The following is a 21,155-nucleotide window of genomic DNA, read 5'->3' on the forward strand; positions in this document are numbered from 1 at the left end:
TTTTTGTGAAAATTGAGGACACTTCCTTCCCTATCTTTTTCTATTGTTTTGTACGGTGTCCTTGAGTGCCAAGAAAGGTGCCTTCCAAATAAAATGCATTATTAATATTGTTGTTGTTGTTGTTGTTGTTATCATCATCATCATCATCATCATTATTATTATCTATCGATGTTGCCAGATTGTATTGATGCTGATGTGTTTTGTTTTCATAACATCATATGTGAGTGAGTGGCCTTGACATAGTGGTGCATTTGTAGTTCTATGAGCGTTTGTACATGAAAATGCTCTTGACATTAGTTATTGATGTATTGAGTATATTAACTGTATATAACTGTAATTTATTCCGTATTTTGCCAGATTATGGTGATTCTGGGGTCGTGATGATGGGGCCCTTCAATATTGTTGTCTAGGGTAGGGCAAAGTGTTAATCTGTCCCTGTGTCTGTGAGAGGATGAAGCTATTTTTTTCTGCTTCTGGTCAGTTTCTCGTTAAACCGATACTGATTCTGCGCGGTGCGCCTCTCCGCTTCCCATGACGTAATTTGACGTTCTCTGTCAGAATCCAGGAAGTGGTCTCTGGCTGTTGTTTGTGTTCGTTGGTCGCTAATCGTCTCTGTTTTTTCTGCTTTAATATATCGCTTTCACGGGCCGAAATGGCGACGTTTATTTCAGTCCCGTTGAAAAAGTCCTCTGAGGTGGATCTGGTGAAACCGTTGTCGAAATTTGTTACAGCCACATATCCAGCAGGCGAGGAGCAGGCGGAGTATATCCGCGCCGTGGAGGAGTTGAACAAGCTCCGCAGGAGCGCGTTAGGAAGGCCGCTGGACAAACACGAGAGCTCCCTGGAGATCCTGCTCAGGTAGAAAGTCCTTCTCTCATAGCACACCTGAACTAGCTTCCATGTCATTTACGACCAGAGCAACCTTCTCACCTGTCGCGGTGAGTTAGCCCAGTCATTGCCGCGCCCAGATGTGTTAGCTTTCAGCTGCTAACCTGGGAGCTAACGCTAAGCTAATATGCTAGGAGACGTTTCTCACCATAATAACTGACTCATTCGACATTCATGCCAAGTTTCCTCAAGAAGCTCACACAGACACGGCTTGGTTACCCCTGTGACTGAACTGTCAGATACGTACAAAAGGAAATTAGCCACGTTAGCCGAGATAGTAATGTTTAGCTTTGGCTTATTCGTCGAAGTGACTCCAGGTAAACTCTTACATGTTTGCTTTAGCATTAGAATTAGCCTCAATGTTCAACTTTACTGTCCCCAAAGTGACACGCAGATCAGCCTGATATTGTTGTAATGACATATACAGAGTGTTAGAAAGAATCTGTTATTCTGTCTCTGTGCATGGGGATCACTATGTGATTGACTAGGTCACTATCTATGCATGCGTAATTCACTTTATTTTATCTGCCTAAACTTTCTGTGTCGACACAGAAAGTTTAGGCAGATAAAATTAATGTATCTAGAGTAATCATAGTTTTAAAACAATATTAGTACATGATCATTGTATCAAAAGCATTTTACATGATTAATCTATAAATGCATAGAGGACACACACACACAGTTAGTGAATTACGCATGCATAGATAGTGACCTAGTCAATCAGATAGTGATCCCCATGCACAGAGACAGAAAACGGAGACAGAATAACAGATTATTTCTAACAAGAGGTCAACAATAACGTATGCATATACCCAGAAGACCAGCAGCCCAGGAGCACCTTTTAGGGATATGAGTAATGTATCTACAAAGCTTCAGTGAGAAAGTCAGCCCTCCTGTCAGATGTCAGTCACACTCACATGGGTACAGGCCTTCAGTCTACTGGGAGCCACATGATCAGACATCCATGGTGGCTGGGAAAGAGAACCACAGCTTTTCATATCAGCAATAGATCAATATGATAAGCATAACAGCTGTGTGAGACTAAGAGGCAAGAAAATGCACCCAGATTAAGATCTAGCAGAGAGCTACAGAGTAGGACTGTATATACTCTTCCAGTAGATTTTACGTTTTAAATAGCTGCCCAGACTATCTACATAGGACATATATACCGGTGTAAAGGGCAAAACAGTATCAAAGTGCCAACAACTTTGCATAAAGGAACTGTGACCAAAATAGGATTTATATTTGTTAAATAAAGTTCCTCTGCGTCCCATGCTTCATTTACTCTGTATGGCTGCTGTTGACTTATCATAAATTAATGACTGAGCACTAATGTAAAAAGCTGCATTGGTTTTGACTGAGCTAGCCTGCTTCTTATCCTTCATGTCATGTATGAAAACGTTGTGTGAGTTGATAATAACCAACATCTGATAGATGCAGACTTTGACCCTCTCTCATTTCAGTCTTTCTTCTCTATGACTCATGAGTTATTTAATGTACAGGGTTTGCCAGAATTACGTCAGTCAGGTATGCACTTGTATCATGCCGGTCTTCCCTTTTTTTTCTCCACTATGAGCTGTTTCTAGCCGCAGTGCAAAGTGGAAGTGTCAGCTGAGTGCCAAGAAATAAAACCCATGCCAACTTACAGAATCATCCACTTAGCTTAAAAATAATGGGTTGTTTTCATTTATGCAACTTTGTAAGGCTTTTCTCAGCCACACTTACTACGCCATGAATTAGCGGTTGATGTGTCATGTTGTCTGTTGACCAGCTTCAGTTTCACTCAGTTAATCCAATACACCGTATCAGTGTTGGCCGCATTTTGAAGCGTCTTTGCAGCCTGAACTTATGTAACCCTTGCATAGAAATTTACCCCAATACAGATTTTGAATTTGAAAAAAGAGAGAAATGGTGTCAAATCGATCAATATAAATTTAGGTGTCAACATTTGTATTTGGATAATTGCATCCCTGGTATATTTCAAAAGTTTAAGGGACAGTGTTTGAGAGTAATATTGACAACAGATCTGTTCTGCCTGAAAAGGAAATGATTGATTGACTGACCTACCTCTCTTAATTCGAACATGTTAAAAACAAACAAAAATATTCATAGTAATAATAAAAAAACAAATATAACAAAATAAAATATAAAAACAAAACAAACAAGAATAACAATACCATTTCTGCAGAAATTTAGCAAAACCCCAATAAACAAAAATAATAAAGCCCAAAGAAATATTTCATGTTCGAAAAGGAGGAGGAAGAAGTCGAGACCACTTGTCAAGTCCTACCCTTTTTTTTTTCTTTTATCAATTACATTTTTTCCAGTGACATTCCATAACCATTAACCTTCCTACATGATCTGAAACATTTACTCATTGTTTTAATCTGCATATATAAACTCACATGTGTAGTGACTTTAAGTAAGTAGCTGTCTGGTCTTGGCTACAAGGTGGAAGCTAACACACATGTCTCATTGCTGACTGCTAGCACTGCCACTCCTTGGCTCTCTGCACATGTCGTCTGTAAGCCATGTGCCAGGTAGCCACAGCGACGGGCCCGATCCTTTTCAAAGCCGTGCTGACACAAAGCTATTGTGTCACCATGGTAACCATTGTTTTGTCCAGGCTGTTTCTTTTTCTCTTTAGTTAACCAGTAGGCCCACCTCATCTCAGCTTTCCTCTGTGCATGTGTGTGTCCTTGTGTATCTGAATAGGAAAGGATAACAAACTCTATATGTTTGTAGTTCTATCTATAAAGCCGTTTTTTGTTTTCTTTGTTTATGTACAAGTTTACCCTCCAGTCTGCCCGTCCAGGCACTGGAAAATCAGGGTGGATGAACTGGTAATAGGGAATTCCCCGAACCGGCCCCTCTGCATGTTGTCATTTCTAATAATAGGTTATTCAGATCACAGGCACAGATACTGACCAGATGAAAAGCTGAGGAACCGTCACTAACTGTCTATGTGTGTTCGTGTATGTGTTTGCCTGACCTAATATTTTTCCTGACTCATTGTCAAATGCCTGTGAAATAGCAGAGCTTCCTCAGAACTGAAGTTATGTCATACTCACCACCCGCTTTTAACTCTCTCAATCCCACAACACATGGCAAGTTTGAAAGGCATGTTTTCTTAAGAAAATGCCAAAAAAAACTATCTCTATAAAAGAGGAAATATCATTGGATTTTCAAATTTCTTTCAAATGGTCTTCTTAATTATGTGACAAAAGCTAACATCAGGAAAAATAACCAAATCTAAGCTTAAAATAGTGATATCTCATCAAAATTACTTTGTGTTTAATGTCGTATTCAACATTTCACCAAAAGTAAACTGTTTGCACTAACCAGATCCCGTAAAACAATAAATTGGGCGCTCCTCTGTGCAACTGGGAAGTCATAAATGACTCGTCTGAGTCCAACAGTCACTTAACGTGTGACAAATCCTGCAAAACTTCAACCAAACTGCAGGCCGTTTACACAGAGCTGAGAGGAGGGGACAAGAGAGGTTGTAAAATTGTAAAAAGTTCAATATTTATAGCATGTGACACTTCCCTTTTCCACCTGATATTAGTATGACTTGTGGCAAAAAACTGTAGAGATTCCCTTTTAAAAAAAATTAAAATGACTGAAAATGCATCATCAAAGAAATTCAACTTTTCTGACATTTTCATGATACATTATAACTTATGCTACACAAAAGACAATATTGAGTGCTCCATTTTTCTAGTCATTATTGAGCTATTTCTATAGAGGTGTAAGACTTGTATATTGCAATAAGTAACAAGGTCACAGTGAGTAAAATATGACAGGAGCAAAAGAATGCCCTAAAACTGCTTAGGGTTAACCCAGTTTCTTAATTATGATTTACTGTACTCCCTTATCCCTTATATGTTTTGTTTTTGTTCAAGTTAACTTTTCCTGAAGTTAATTACAGCAGTAATCTGTATTAAGTACTGTCACTCATTGAAAACAATGACATATGATCAATAGAAAATTATTAGAGCATTAATGTTTGGCTTTAGATGTATAAAGAAACAAGGTTTTAATCAAGCCATTTCTTTCTGTCTCCAGATACTATGACCAACTGTGTGCTGTTGAGCCCAAGTTCCCCTTCTGTGAAAACCAGGTAAGGGATTGAACAGAACACACGTGGCTTAGACCTAATTCCCTACCAGACAAACATGAACACAAACGTCTCTGTGTTTCCACAGCTCTGCCTAACCTTCACATGGAAAGATGCCTTTGATAAAGGATCTTTGTTCGGTGGCTCAGTCAAGCTCGGTAAGTGCAGCTTCACATGCATTTGTGTCCATGGAAAGATATCTGCATGTAAGTGTGTACGAACAGAGATGCAGTTAGTGGCATATTTAAAAGAGTTAAAGTCAATGAAGGACTTTGCCTCAGGGTGTATACTATATATCTGTCATACTATCTCTTTGTGTTTCTGTCTCTGAGAGAAAAAAAGCTTTCTCACACTGAACCGGTCCCTGCTTTTTTTTTGTATCCAGAAACAGGCCTGACAAGATGTCTTATAGGGACTATTGGAAAAATGCTCTCTAAAATATGTGTGACATGTGTGTGATATAAGAAAGACATGACACAGGTGCTAACAATACAATACAAGCAATACACAAATAAGTTTAAAAAAATTATAATGAGAGAGAAAAAGTCTTCCAGTTCTTAAGACTGCTCTTTCTTATGACCAGTCTTCACATTTATTCTGTTCACACTTGAATCTTTTGTCCTTTGTGTTGAATTGTGGGAGCTTATGACTGGGATTTTTTCCACTTGGTCTTGGTGAGAAAAAATGTAGAAAGAAGCAGTTCTTGGTTGAAGAAAATGCCAAACCCTCTGTTGTCAATTTCTAGCTCCGGGAGAGAAACTAAAATCAGTCTTTATGTCACAGATGCAGTGGAAACTAGCCAGTGTGCTATGAAAGTATAATATTGTGTAGTTTAAGTTTCCTTGAAAAGAACCAGAATTCCTTTTAATATTGAGATGAAGGGGACTACAAGATGACACTCTGACAAAGAATGTTTTACTTTTTCTTACTGTGTTTGTCTTTGTTCGCAGCTTTGGCTAGTTTGGGCTACGAGAAGACATGTGTGCTGTTCAACGCAGCAGCGTTGGCCAGTCAGATCGCCTCCGAGCAGAATCTGGACAATGACGAGGGACTGAAGGCTGCAGCCAGATACTATCAGGTGGACATACTGACACAGTTACTGTAAAAATTACTGTATGAATCACAACTGTTATATATGATTTGTCAGATCAATGCAGATTAACTTTTAGTTAGTTCACGTTTTTAATATTGTGTAAAAGTTGTTGTGTCAACATTATTTTGTGTTTTAGAGGGAAATGTAATGAAAATGTGCATTTATGATCAGTATGGTAACTATGCTTTAGACATTCAAATTAGTGTGCCCAACACAGCATCAAATATGTTATTATTTATGTTATTAATTAGAAAATCTATCAGCTTTAACTTTATGTAGATTGTCAGTAGAGGTGTGACTCGGCAGAGGCCCCATGATACGATATGAGTATTGTGATAATATATATTGCGATTTAACTGTTTTACTACATTTTCTGTCCACAAAATGAATTGCAATCAAGAATTGTTTTGTCAAATAAGGGAAAATTTTCAGTCTATTCATCTCACTTCAGTCTTTTTATTTCTCCACAACGAGAGTCACCCCACAGACCGACCAACAAACTGTTCAGTCAAACTGAACTTAACTGACTTGGACTTAGACTGCACTTAATTGATCCCTTTGGGATGATTTCCTCAAGGAAATTGTTCCAGTAGCATACAAATACAAATGCAATTAAGTGAACAATATACAGTAAACATAAAACAACACACTATTAAAGTAAACGAGTGAAAAAAGATCAGATAAATAAATGTAGAGAAATATATAGATTAATATAGAGGAATGTATTGCATTGTGTTTTGTACAGTGGATAAATGACCAAATAAGAAGAAGACTTAAATTAGCAGAACAGCAACTGCAGCATTTTCTCAAACTTTTCCTAAGCTTCACTCTCTATAGTTTCGATACAGCTGTGTTCGTAAAAATAACGTTGTGACACATGGTGCCAATAGATTCCTAAAATCTTTTAGTTTCATATGATACCAGCATCTCCGGTATATCCCTAAAAGTGAAGAAAACAAACTGGCAACAATACAGACGCGAAACATCGATACTTGTGGCCATGAATCGATACACTGTTGCGATGCAAAATATCTCGATACTATGCTGTATCGATTTTTTCCCCCACCTCTATGTCATATTTCCATTAAATTTTCATTCATGAGATAAATGCTCATCTAGGGCATGTTTCACTAAATATGCATCATGACATTGTCTCCTTTCTTGATCATTTTAAAATGTCTCACTGATCACAATTCACACCATGCTTGAGACTGAGGCATGAGCATGCCAGAGGTCGTACAGATGTGTCTGCTAATTGCGATAGACAGTCATTCACAGTCTTGGCAGCTGTGTCTCATCTGTTTGTCTGTCTCACTACCCAGCTGGCCAGCGGAGCGTTTGGCCACATCAAGGACACAGTGCTGTCGGCGCTGAACAGGGAGCCCACCATGGACATCTCCCCAGAGACCGTGGGCACCCTGAGCCAGATCATGCTGGCCCAGGCCCAAGAGGTCTTCTTCCTCAAAGCCACTTCAGGTACCAAAGAAAAGATGTCCCAATGGTCCAAACACACACATAGTCCTCATTCAGAGACTGTTGCTTCATAAACAGCTGGAGAGACTTTAAAGCCTTGGTAACGCTTTATAATAAGGTCCTTAATAACCATTAATTATCAAGTAATAAGGCATTGTTCTCGCTTTAGATCTGGTAGTTGCAAAAAGCATAGTTAACTTATAATAGATGAGCAATAAAGTATATTTTAATATCAGTAAGCAAACAAAATAAGATTAATAAAGGCATGGCAAAGACATAATGGGTGGGTCATGGGTGTTTGTAATGCCATTATTAACACTTATATAATAACACAATAATGTTAATAAGCATCTTGTAAGATCTTACAAGGGCCTTATTAATTGTTAATTAATGGTTATTACAAGGACCTTAATATAAAGTGTTACCAAAGCCTTTTGCAGGGCACAATCATTATGACTTGTTTCTGTTATGTTGATGCTCAGAAGTAGAGAAACATGATTATTTTTTGGGTCCCAAGTTTTAAAAGTGCATGGACCAATGCTTTGTCTTTTCCTCGGTAATAAATCTAAGTTTTTGGACACTGGTGTCACAAATCTGCCAGTCAAACAGATTTGTATGATTGCTTTGTTAGCCTTGCACATTTTTTGCCTTACAATTAATTCATAGCGATGGCAGTTTTGATTCTGCTTGTGCACTGTCCCAGTTCTGTCTGCAGAGTTGCTCATTAGAATATTTATGTTTTGAAGGTTACAGTGTAAAATGAGCTCCTATTTATAAAAAAAAAACCAGACCTGTATTTTCTGCTGAGTGGGAGAGTTTTTGTTGTGAATTAGTTTTGTATGCTTTGTAAAAGAGCAGTTTCATCAGAGCGATTTGTAGAAACACCGTTGTGAAATTAATGTATCACAACAGGCAGCAGCTGCAGACTGCTCTGAAATCTACTTTTTAGTAATCATGTAAACCATGGTTGTTTTATCAGCTCATGTGTGGCTTTCAATAGCATGAATTCCTTTTTACGAGATCCTCTCCACTCAAATATGTGTTTATGCCCCCTAAAATGGCCTGACTATATTGACCTATATCTGTACAAAGTTTGTGACGAGGCGTTTTCAATTCCTCTTCTGAAGGTGGAGATGTCTGTGCTCTTCCCTTAAATCTGAGGTTCAAACATTCACTGGGCAAGATAGATTTAGTATGTCAAAACTTCAGAAGCCAGAAAAGAAACATGAAACCTGAAAGGGGAATTGAAGTGTGTTTTGTTTGATATGTGCTCTTAAAAGCTGCTTGTTCACCCAATAGATAAGATGAAAGATGCTGTTATCGCAAAGCTGGCCAATCAGGCAGCAGATTTCTACGGCGACGCCTTCAAGCAGTGCCAGTACAAAGACAACCTTCCCAAGGTATGTGAAGCACTCGCACAGCTACACACCGACATCAACAGTGTGTCTTTAGTCTTCAGTACGGTGAAGATTCATACAGAGCTCGGACTCTGTATGGTTTAGTGTGTGTGTGTGTTGTTGATTGTGTGTATTTCTGGAAAATAAACTTGAAGTGTGGTGCTCGGGTTGTGGGACTGTCTAAAATGCAACTTCTCTCTGTTCTCATTGGTCCATTTCCATCCTGTTTTAACTCTGATGGGTTACTAAGCTGCAGTTTGACTTGTTTTCATTCTGATTGGTTTCTTACCATCTAATCATCGGCATCTGAAGTACTTACAATCTGTTTAACACTGTGACTAAAACACACACACAGAAACACACTACAGTACCCCTGGTGCACGGATAACTGAGCTTAGAAGCTGACAGCAACAGTTAGCGGTTAGTTTTAGCAAAAAGCTTTTTGTCCATCAGGAGTCGAGGCAGAGCAACCGGAGGGAAAAAAGTAAACTATTGTCTTCATAAAATACGGTCCAGTTTCACCAGTTTAGGGTTGTAGCGCGTCACTTCACACAGCAACTGTAATAATATTACCAAAATCCAATTTTTAACCCATTATATTACTTTGTTACAGCTAATCTTATATGATTTTACCATTTTATTTCTAAGCTTTTATAGATATTTTAAATGAAAAACAATCCATTCGTTTTTAATTCAAAGAATGAAAATAGACCTTCTGTTCACTATAAAAGTGCCACGTTGTGTTTAAGTGCAAATGTTTTTCAGGGGTTAGCCTGTGATGATCTTTCAATTATGATCATTGACCATTCCCAAGATATGTTCTACCTGTGTGCTCAGTTTACTTCTCAAAACAACAGGGAGACGGTCAAAATGAAAGAGTGAGTAATAAAAGAGTAAAATGATGCATCGATGTTTGGGCATACCGATGTGTCGTTACACCCCTATGCATTACAGTACTTTTTAACTGCTTAACGTAATATATTACTGTAAAAAGTTACCCTTGTATTACCATGAAAAATACACATAAACATTGCAGCTGCTCTGACCATCCTGCTGTGTTGACTTCAATGGGAATGTCCCTTTTTACTGCTTTTCTATTTCTATGTTTTGTACACGGGAAACAAGGCCAGGTAGATCTAAGAAAGAAAGAAAAATCATTGTCTATGTTCTGAAATCAAACCCACTCATACACCATCAATGTCACACTCACACATACACACACACACATACACATAAACATAAACACATGTGTGGCTATGGGACATTTGATGAAGGTGTACCAGCTTTTGCTGAAAGATTAAACACTCATGGCCTGTTCTGTTTTCTCTCTCGTTGTCTTCCTTTCTTTCTGCATCCCTCGTGGTGGTGGTGGTGGTGGTGTCGGCATTGATTGGGCGTGTGTGCGCGTGCTTGTGTTGTGTTTGCGCACCTCTGACTGCTTGTGCCTGTTTGTGATTGGCTTTCGTGATGTCATCTGTGACTTGACCTCGCTGGTGTGCGTCTGCCGTTTTGTATTTCGCCTTGCCGTTGTGCGTGTGCTTGTATATATTTGTTTGCGTGCCTGTGTGTTGCTCTGTGGTTGCCTCTCCCTGGTCAGTATTTTTATTTTCAGGAAGTGCTGCCGGTGCTGGCGGCCAAACACTGCATCATGCAAGCCAACGCTGAGTTGCACCAGAGTGTCCTGGCCAAGCAGAAGAAGCGCTTTGGAGAGGAGATCGCTCGCCTGCAGGTACACACAAACTGTAGATTCCTATCTCTGACGTCTTATGTAACCTGCAAAAACTGGACGTACATGCCTGAAAGTTCTACATCAAAAACTCTTCTTCTGTTCATCCCTTCAGCACGCAGCAGAGTTGGTGAAGACTGTGGCGTCTCGTTATGACGAATATGTGAGTGTCAAGGACCTGAGTGACAAGATCAGCCGCGCCCTCGCCGCAGCCAAGAAAGACAATGACTTTATCTACCACGACCGTGTGCCTGAGATCAAGGATCTGGAACATATCGGCAAGGCAGCGCTGGTCAAATCCACCGCAATCACACCTCCACTTAGCCAGAAATTCACAGGTGAGATATACAAAATCAATACAGTACATTTACTGTCAAAACAGTTTTATTGTTATTGTTATTGTTATCATCATTATTATTATTATTATCATTGTTATTGTTATCATTATTATTATACATTTTTAAATATTATTAAGTTAATTTAAAACTATTTAAGAAGTTATTTTTCCTGTATATTAACATTATTTAAAAAAATATATTAATCATTTTCTACTGATTTTATCATTGTGTTGTGTTCAGGTTGCTTTCTGAAGAATAAGTTGCTCTTATGTTTTCTTGTAATCGGTTTCTTTCTTAAAATCAGTAAAGATTCTTTCTCTTTAAGTGTTTGAGGTAAAATGCTGTGTCAAAGAGTCCCTGTCCTTTAAAAAAAAATTGTAGTTAATAACAGAAACTTTAAGGGAATAGTTTGACATTTTGAGAAATGCGTTTGTTTACTTACTTTTCAAAAGTTAGACGTCTCTGCTGGTTTCCTGGCAAACTGATAGTGAGAATTTAGAGATTGCTGATGTCCAAGAAAAGGTCAAGCACATAAACCACTGTAAAACGCAAACTCCAATTTGATGACATTAAATGTAAGACATCCGCAACCAATTCCATTTAAATCGCTGACCCTGTTTGTTTTAGCTTGATCCCATTCAAACTGTCAAAAACATGATCCCAAACTGATTGCATAGGGACCAGATGACTCCAAATGGGATCTTAACCACAACACTCTGTCTTGCTTGTTTTTTAATCAGTTGTTTATGTTGCTCCTATCTCTTTAGACTTGTTTGAGAAGATGGTCCCCATGGCGGTGCAGCAGTCTATGAGCATTTATAACCAGAGGAAGGCTGAGACTGTAAACAGACTGGTGGGGACGATGAGGGAGGCCACCAATCTCTGTAACGGGTACGTCGTCCTGTATGTTGCTCTGCTTGTGCACGTCACTGACTATGTGCTTGTGTCTCCATGTATGGATGGATTCATTAGAAATTCATAAGGTAATGGTATCCCAGGTACCATTAAAATGTCGATAGAAGTACTTGTGTTTTTAGTGAAGTGCCCTTAATAGCAGTCAAGTGCTTCAATCACTCTATTAGATGGTGGTAATAAGTGCTGAACAGTTTTCAGTATTTTGCCCAAAGTTGAAGGCTGCATGAGTTTGGGGACCATTAAAACTGACAGATTATTTGTCCATCAGGGTGTTGGCATCTCTCAACCTGCCAGCTGCTCTGGAGGACCTATCAGGAGACTCTATCCCACAATCCATTGCTGAGAAGGCCCGTGCCATCGTTCAGATGGGAGGACTGCAGAGCATCGAGCAGCTAATCAAAGACCTCCCTGAGCTTCTGACCCGCAACAGAGAGATCCTGGACGAGGTCAGACACACACTTAATTATATATAAGCTGCTGCACTTTGAAGATCCCATGACCAGTGAGCTAACCGTAACCACTAATTTCTTATTGGCCTCAGGCATAAGCCTAGAGGGGATGATGCACCCAGTCGTGTGTGGATCTGTCTGTTTCAACTTAATCTCACTAACTATAAGACCAATCAGCCCATATTTTTGATGCACATTCATGACCTTGTGCTCAAGAACCGCTTCTGGTAATCACAAAATACCAAACATTTAGGCTAAAAACAACCCATAACTAGTCTGTTGCAGTCCACAATTTGGCCTTTGTTGCGGCTTAAATACTGACACCAATCAAAATGTTTGCCCTTATTATTAACCGGAGCATCTGCTGATTAATTGCATATCTGATGTTATGATCCACTAAAGTTAAGCATGGTACAAGATGACTAAATGCCACTTGTTTTAAAAAAAACTTTTTTAATTGACGCCATCTTGACTGTAGGAGAGCAATCAGTGACAACTCAGTGAAATTCAACTCTTTTCTGTTGGGAGGGGAGAGGGAGACACGCCTGGCAGAGATCTGAACTCTGCTTAGTGCACTTTTCCTGTTTAAAAAGTAAAACAGGCACTTTTAGAATTACAGCCTTTGTAACAGCTTGTTTGTCATATGGCTTTGTTTTCTTGACAAAGAAGCATATGAATGTAATTCGGTTTAGTTGCTTTTCTACCACCACCACCAGGAGAACACATGAATGCTAAAAACTCATAATCGTCCCTAATGGCGGAAATCCCAGATCAGGATCATCACTGAAATCTAATCCACTGATCTTTGGGCCAAGGACTGTCTGTCCGCTGCCGTCAGCCAAGCATTTTTTGGTTGTTTTTTTTTGCTGACAAACAGATAAACAGACGGGAGTAAAAACCATTAAAACACAATCTGCTTCCAAGTTTGTTGGCAGAGTTGAAAAGTCCACACCCAAAATGTCCTAATATCCCCCCAAAGAGTAAATGGTTGCATATAAAGACAAAGAGCCGTAACTGAAAATGAAAAGACAGAAGAGTACACTGTTGCTGGCCAAAAAAGCAAACTTGGAAGGACTCTGGATATTATTATACATGAAAGTAATGCTAAAACAATTAATCAAACAGTTGAATGGAAGAAAAAAAACAGAACAGACACAGGAAATAGTCAACTATTTATATCACTGAATAATTGCTTATTTAGCTCCTTTATCAAGAAACATATGAAATAGTTTCTCCAGTGTGAGATTTGCTTCTGTTCTGTCTACTATCGCTGTAAATTAAATATTTTGAACTGTTGGTTGAGCAATTACATTGATACAGTATCCATAGCATCCATTGTCATGTTTTACTGAGAACAACTTAAAATGCTATTATGGTCAACACCGCCCCAACCTAGTTTGTGTTTTATGTTGTCTTCAGTCCCTGAAGATGTTGGACGACGAAGAGACGACAGACAACGAGCTGAGAACCAAGTTCAACCAGCGCTGGAACAGAACCCCTTCTGGAGACCTCTACAAGCCCCTCCGTGCAGGTACACACACAGTGGAAACATGTCTTTCCTATTTCCTTCATGGTTTATTAAATTTGTTTTTGTCTCCACGTCTTCCACTGTTGTCGATACTCCTCATCTATTCCTCGTTCCTTTCTCTGCTGACCTGCCCTCCCTTCTCTCCGCCAGAGGGAGCTAACTTCCGCAACATCTTGGACAAGGCTGTGCAGGCGGACCAGGTGGTGAGGGACCGCTACACTGCCCACTGTGACATGATCACCCTGCTGTGTAAACCAGAGAACGAGCTCAATGCTGCCATCCCCTCCGCCAACCCCACCAAGACGCTGCAGGGCAGCGAGGTCAGTCCCCTTGTACTGATGTCTTTATCTTTATTGTTATTTTTTTCTCAGAGTGTCACCTCATCCCCAGGTATTTTGTTTTCCACGTAAACACACAGTAGTCTCTCCTGCTGTACAGAAACACTCAGTGGACACTGTGTGCTTTATGGCCCTGTCCCTCCTCCCAACAGTAGCTCCATTTTTCATTTTGTTTGCTGACTTTGCTTTGTGTGTCACTGGGGAACCGAAATAACTAAGCAAGCAGAACTGGAAATGCACGAGAAAAAAGTGCATCAGCTCCACTGAATTCATGCTAAAGCGGTAAAACAGCAGTATATTGCAGTCAAGATAAGGGTTAGAGGTCATGGACTAATGTAGGATAGAACAGTCAAAGTGTCTCTCATGTCTACTCCACCTTTACTGCCCTCTTTGTTCACTCTTTCCGTCTTCTCCATCTTCATTCAGGTCGTGAACGTGCTGCGCTCCCAGCTCGCTCAGCTGGACGAGATGAAGAAGGAAAGAGAGACGCTGGAGGGAGAGATCAAGGCCGTGACCTTTGACATGTCTACCACCTTCCTGACAGCGCTCGCCCACGACGGGGCCATCAGCGAGGAGCAGCTGTCCCTCTCCCAGCTCGACCAGTTGTATGGCAGCTACAACCAGAGGGTACAGGCCACGCTCCGCACGCAGGAAGACCTGCTGGGACAAGTTCAGGTACACAAACACGCCTCTCCTCCGTCCTCCTGCCTGTGGCACAGAAATCGAATTTCAGCCATCTCAAAGCATATCTTGCTTGCTGAAGGAGCTATGAGCGAAGATGCACAGGTTTATCCTCCGCAGAAGTCTGTTTGGCATCAGTGACCTTTGAGATGAGGCGTGTTAATGGATAGATGATGAGGCTGTTCAACATATATTTTATTGACACTTTAAAATGACTCTAAAGCACAGATGTCACATCTCAGGTCGGAGAGTCTAAGATTAAAGTGGAGGATGTGAAGAAATAAACTGAAAAATGAGAAAAGGGGACAGTTTGGAAAGATTGTTGTTATTTTAGAAGCAAAATATTGATGGAGCAATAAGGTGGCTGTGAAAGAAGTTAAAGAGACCATTTCTTAATCAGGTCATGTATCAGCATTTGAGCTTATAATGACATTCAACCTTCTTTAGAAGTAGAGCAAACAAAAAGTAAGTTATGTACTGGAATCAACAAAGCGTTACCGATATCAAACAAAAAACACATGCGAGCAGATCACACAGGTGCAGATAAAGTCCAAACATTGAGCTAATGTGTGTGAAGATATAATTTATAGTTTGCTGCGCATAAATATACTGTTTTCTAAGAAGTGTCAGCAGTTAATCTCTTCGATCTGTGATCCAACTTTTCAACCTGTGATCTCCTTCCAGACGTCCCACCAAGAGTTCAGCAGCCTGAAACAGTCCAACACAGAGGCCAACCAGAGGGAGGAGGTCCTGAAGAAGCTGGCTTCAGCCCATGACAGCTACGTTGAGATCAGCAACAACCTGCGCGAAGGCACCAAGGTACTCACTCAGCACAACACACCGGCACACCAAGATGCACTGTACTGCAGTAATGCATATCTTGTCGGAAACTTTCTTCTTTTATTTGTGTTGTTGTTGTTTTTTTTTCTGAGTCAAGGTGGTTTGCAAGCCAGGTTGATTTATTTTTGTCCCCTTTTCTGTTCTCCCTCCTCAGTTCTACAACGACCTGACAGAAATCCTGCTTAAGTTCCAGAACAAATGCAGCGACATCGTTTTCGCTCGCAAGACAGAGCGGGATGAACTACTTAAGTATGTACTTTTCTGGTTTTTGTCTATTTGATTGTTTTTTATAACATGTAAGCTGGCAAGGGAGTAAAGGAAGGCCTGTCAGCAGTTTTATACATGTGTTTTTTTTCTAGCTTGTAGGCTGATTTAGGTTTTAACTGTGTAGTCCAATTGCAGTACGAGCTTCAAGATGTCTTACAGTATAACAGATAAGCGGATTGTCTCTGTTATCCCAATTAAGATGTACTAAAACTTGCTGCATGCTGCGAGCATCTTGTGTCAAAAGTATATCTGCTAGCTCCCTGTATGCTAGAAAGACACATAAATGCATGAAGATAAATGCAGAAATATGAAGGAAACATTGCAGTGCAGACGCTGTTTGTGATGCTTGAATTGTTGTTTCAGGGACCTGCAGCAGAGCATCGCCCGAGAGCCCAGCGCTCCAAACTTCAACGTTCCTGCATATCAGAGCACCCCAGCTGCCCCGGCTGCTGGCAACCCAACCCCTGCACCCAGGACCGTCTTTGTAAGCAGCCGCTCAAAAGCCAAACGTGCAAAAATGTTGCAGCAGACAAGGGCTGATGGTTGGATATCGATCTGTATGTCTTCTTCTCTCCACCTGCTAGGCCCAGCAGCCTCAACAAGCCCCACAGCAGCCCCAGGCGAAGCCCATGCCCCCTGCCAGGCCTCCTCCACCCAGCTTCAACCCTCAGGCAGCTTCAGCAGCTCCCACCAATGCACCACCCACTGGCCCTCCCAACACCAACCCACCACCTGTGGCTCCACCATCCCAGGCCCAGGGGCCACCTTACCCCAACTATCAAGGCTATCCAGGGTGAGTTTCCCATCACAACATACTGTAGTACTGAACTTAATGTAGAAGTATATTGATGTCTGGATAGAGTGAACATGATTTCATCCTCCTCCTATAATGTTGATAGTAGTCTTTTAGATTTAAATCAGTTGACCCCTTAACCCATTTAAGCCAGGAAAGCATTACCGCATTTCTACCATTAAAACTGGGAGCGCTGTTGTGTTATTCTACCATTAAAGCCGGGAAAGCGGATACGTCGTTTTGTAGTATTTGTAGGTTTCGGTCTCTTGGCCAAGGAAATGTATCAGAATACATGCGGGAGTGTCGCAATGCAACATGGGACTTTTCCAGAACTTTGAAATCATGGAAGACGGGATTTATGAATGAGGAATATGTTTTTAGACTTTCACCGAAGAACAGACAGATTTGTGGCCCTCTGGAGATAATAACAATAATAATACTGATTGATTGTGATGATGAAGTTATTCTTAAAACATGTCTCTGATACAATTTGTGGCTAGAAATGACTTGTAATACATTAAAGGAATAGGTTGGGGAAAAATGCTTATTGGGTTTCTTTTGCAGGGAGTTAGATGAGAAGTTTGATACCACTCTCACGTCTATACAGTAAACCAGCAGTCCGTTAGCTGAGTTTAGCATAAAGACAGATAGAATCTCACAAGCTCACGAATGAACACATTATATTTTTGTTTATTTACTTTTAAGACAGCTTCCTAACTGGTGTTGTTGTCATTGTTGACTGGAATATGTTGAATAAAGATTACCAAAACATATTTGGTCTAATTTATGTTCGTCTAATTTATTTATTTATATTAAATATCTATGCTTAGCAGTTTTCAGTAGGTTGTGTTCACAAATGTAACAACATAAAAAATTATTTAAAAAAATATTATTTTTGTATATTGTTTGTCTAATTTTATCTAATTTCTTTACATTTATTTTAAGTATTGATTTTACTTGAATTATATTTAAGTTCAAGAAGATCCTCAGTTTAAATTTAAAATATTTAAAAAAATATATGCATTATGTTTTAGAGTATTTGAGTAATCCTGTTTAATAATAGTGATTTCAATATTAACCAAAATAATCACAATTATTATTCTTGCCATAATTGAGCGGCCCAAGCTGGTAGGTGGTTTATGTTCACCTGGTTCCAGCACCATTCTTCACAGACAGACAGAAATAAAGTGGTATTGATCTTCTTATGTTAATCCCATAAAGAAAAAGCAATTAAGCAAATTCCCCAAAATGTTGAACTGTTCCTTCAACACTGTTTAATATCTCATGTGTGTTCTCTGTTGTGGTGTCCCTGCAGATACTACCAGATGCCAATGGGCTACAACCCCTACGCTTACGGCCAGTACAACATGCCCAACATGCCCTACATGCCCTACCAGCAGAATCCAGGACAGGGAGGCTACCCAGCAGCCCCTCCTGCAGGACAACCGTACCCTGGCTACCCCCAACAGCCCCCCCAGCAGCAGCCCTACTACCCTCAGCAATAATTCCCCCCTCAGTCCCCTCGTTCCTCTTCTCACCAGTTAACACCAAATAAAAAATACCCCCAGCAATAACACTTCATCTCCATTAGCTCCCTGTCCTCTCATCTTTTGTTTTCTCTCACTAACAGCAGCTATAGAAACCCTAGTGAAGGGGGACCTCCGAGCTGCTTTGCACTTTTCTCTGAAACTCTTTTATTACTTTGGCACCTCTTTTTCCTGTCGCCCTCCCCTTTTTCTATTCTAGCTCAAGTGGTCTGGGTTCGGACGGCACTTTTCTTCTCAACTTTCATCAACGCACTAACCCCTCTTTTGCTTGTACGATTATTTTTTACGTAAACATTTTCTAATGGTTTTGTTAACTGTTTAATTTAAACCCTAACTGGTTTCCACTGATAACTGACTCTTCTGTCTGGGCTGGACTGCTGTACTACACTCACGGAGGATCCTAGGACGGTTTCCTCGTTTCCTGGTTTGGGTGTGCATGTTGGGTGGGCGGATTGGTGGCCATTACTAGTCATGCCACTGATGGGAGGGCACAGTCACATCCTCACCCCCCCACCCACTCAATCAACCCCCAGTGCTTCTGTATCAACTATATTCCTATTTTTGTAATGAATACTGATGCCTCGCTGATGTATAAACCTATAAAAACGAATGGCCTGTAGGTTTTCTAATGTAGATGATGACTGTTGAGACTTCTGCTCTTTTTTTCTCTCTCACCCAGGGAATGTTGGTATATTTCTGTGTTACAATCAGAGGCTATACAAGTGGGAGAAATGGCTCTATTATATAAATATATGTATAAATAAGACTCTGTAAGTGGTTAACCGAGACACTCTGTGTGCTGCACTCTCATGCTCTTTGTGTTTATTTTTATTCCTCAGCTCTAATGTGATTAAAAACATCAACTGCCAGCCAGAACTCGTCTGTCTTTACATGTTGGATGTCTTCATTGTGCGTGTTTTTATCAAACGGTGGAGATGTTGTAAAGCAGCCAGAAGAGGGCAGTCCTGCAGCTCACAGAGGGAGCAGCAGCCGATCAGCAGTTCACCTGCCATTGTGTCTCCTTGTAGCCAATCGGGAAGTGAGTTGTGCCATCCGACTAATCGGATGCCTTTTGACCTCCCGAGCATTGGGGGCAGATCCCATTTAGATGACATGCAAATTACGTTCCAGTGAGGTCGTGATCTCATCCAATCATATTTCCCCGCAGGTGATTTCTCCACAGACAGATTTCATCCCCAGATATTTATTCAGTGTCAGGAGACGCTAATGATTTCACATATCTCGTGTGTGTGTGTGTGTGTGTGTGTGTGTGTGTGTGTGTGTGTGTGTGTGTGTGTGTGTGTGTGTGTGTGTGTGTGTGTGTGTGTGTGTGTGTGTGTGTGTGTGTGTGTGTGTGTGTGTGTGTGTGTGTGTGTGTGTGTGTGTGTGTGTGTGTGTGTGTGTGTGTGTGTGTGTGTGTGTGTGTGTGTGTGTGTGTGTGTGTGTGTGTGTGTGTGTGTGTGTGTGTGTGTGTCAGGGAGGCAGATGGCAGCGCAGTGTGATGTCTGGAAGGATGCATGGAGATGTTGGCAGAGAGCTGCTGGTCCCCTGCCTGCATCCATCACTCCACCTCTCTCCATTTTCCCCTCTCTTCTCCCCGTCTAATCTGTCTTCTCAAGTTCCTATCTGCTCGACTCTTTTAAAAAAAAAGAGGAAGAAAAAAAAGGAAAAACACCATATTTCACTTCACTTTCCCCCAGTGTTTTCCCTTCCTTTGTTTTCCTTCCTATCAGAATCTCTTCATCATATGTTCCTTTGCTTCTAAGCTTTTTCTGTATACCACCTGTCTTTTTATATCCTCAGCTGCTCTCTCCTCCATTTATTCTCCCTCTCCCCTGGCTCGTCTGTTTTTGCTTACCATTCATCTGTCCTTGCTGTCCAAGCCGCAAATCGTTGGCAGTGAGTTGTCTTCACTGGTCAGTATCTCTTGGCTCATAAACGTCTCATAACATCACGTCACTCTCCAGTGTGTGTATGTGTGTGTGTGTTTGACAGTGAAACTCACAAGGAAGGATACACACTTTTAATCAGATCTAACAGCTCACATCTCCTACTGGAAGTGACACAACACATACACACAGCCATGTTCCTCTCTCTCTTTTTCGATCTATCTATACAGCATGCCGTTGCTGCCAAAGCCAATTGTAGCTCTGGATGTGTTTATCAAAGGTGTCTGTGCGTCTCAGGCGCTTAATTTTAACAAGACGTTCTCCACCGGAGGAGTGTCATATTTTAATTGGTCTGAAACCGAATAAAGGCAGCGAACAGAGCACTGCGGTGACAGGTATTAATTACCTTCTGCCTAATGGCTCCCAAACTCAGCACTCAGCCATATTGGTGCTCACACTATTCTTACTCCCCCACTCTTTTCTCTCATCGCTTTTCTCTCCTCCTCACCATGTGTTAGTCCACAATAGGGCTGAATCGAGGGTTTTCTTTGGCTATGATGTTGATAATTACACAGAAATACTTGATTAAAAAAAGCTTATTCTCTAATACAATGATTCCCAACAGGGGATACTTGTACGCCAGGGGCTATTTCTAAAATTTGCCAGGGGCTATGTGTAGAGATTGTGGAATATTTCAAGTAATTTAAATATAACTTATGATTAAAACATAGCCACACATTAGTTGAGCTAAACAGTAGGTGTTGCAATTGTGAAAACAAGTTAGCGAGCAAGTTATGAGGTCCAAACTGTTAGCTGAAAGTAAGGATAAATGGTGGGAAAAGTGAATCAAAAAGAATGAACAATCTATTCAAA

The 21,155-nt window shown here is 40.5% G+C and overlaps 1 protein-coding gene across 2 annotated transcripts; it reads left to right on the plus strand.

Moving 5' to 3' along the window:
* The first annotated feature begins 551 nt into the window (after positions 1-551).
* Positions 552-19,262, plus strand: pdcd6ip (programmed cell death 6 interacting protein). 2 transcript variants are annotated; one of them, XM_059350386.1, is made up of 18 exons: positions 552-858; positions 4,957-5,011; positions 5,097-5,166; positions 5,959-6,086; positions 7,424-7,577; positions 8,874-8,974; positions 10,569-10,700; positions 10,813-11,035; positions 11,803-11,926; positions 12,219-12,396; positions 13,819-13,930; positions 14,078-14,247; positions 14,692-14,940; positions 15,631-15,765; positions 15,941-16,035; positions 16,417-16,537; positions 16,638-16,846; positions 18,162-19,262. In XM_059350386.1, the coding sequence occupies exons 1-18, from the start codon at positions 653-655 to the stop codon at positions 18,349-18,351; spliced, it is 2,652 nt and encodes an 883-aa protein (XP_059206369.1). In that variant the 5' UTR covers positions 552-652; the 3' UTR covers positions 18,352-19,262. The 2 variants fall into 2 exon arrangements, with proteins under 2 accessions (XP_059206369.1, XP_059206370.1); XM_059350387.1 differs by having other exon boundaries at positions 10,584-10,700.
* Positions 19,263-21,155: the final 1,893 nt, after the last annotated feature.

The sequence above is a fragment of the Centropristis striata genome, chromosome 14 (genome assembly GCF_030273125.1).
Source record: "Centropristis striata isolate RG_2023a ecotype Rhode Island chromosome 14, C.striata_1.0, whole genome shotgun sequence".
Classification (NCBI taxonomy): domain Eukaryota; kingdom Metazoa; phylum Chordata; class Actinopteri; order Perciformes; family Serranidae; genus Centropristis; species Centropristis striata.

Coding starts and splice junctions, on each gene's coding strand:
- pdcd6ip (XM_059350386.1), top strand. CDS start 653: ATGGCGACGTTTATTTCAGTCCCGTTGAAAAAGTCCTCTGAGGTGGAT. Junction 859..4,956: donor TCCCTGGAGATCCTGCTCAG/GTAGAAAGTCCT, acceptor TTCTGTCTCCAG/ATACTATGACCAACTGTGTG. Junction 13,931..14,077: donor CTACAAGCCCCTCCGTGCAG/GTACACACACAG, acceptor TCTCTCCGCCAG/AGGGAGCTAACTTCCGCAAC.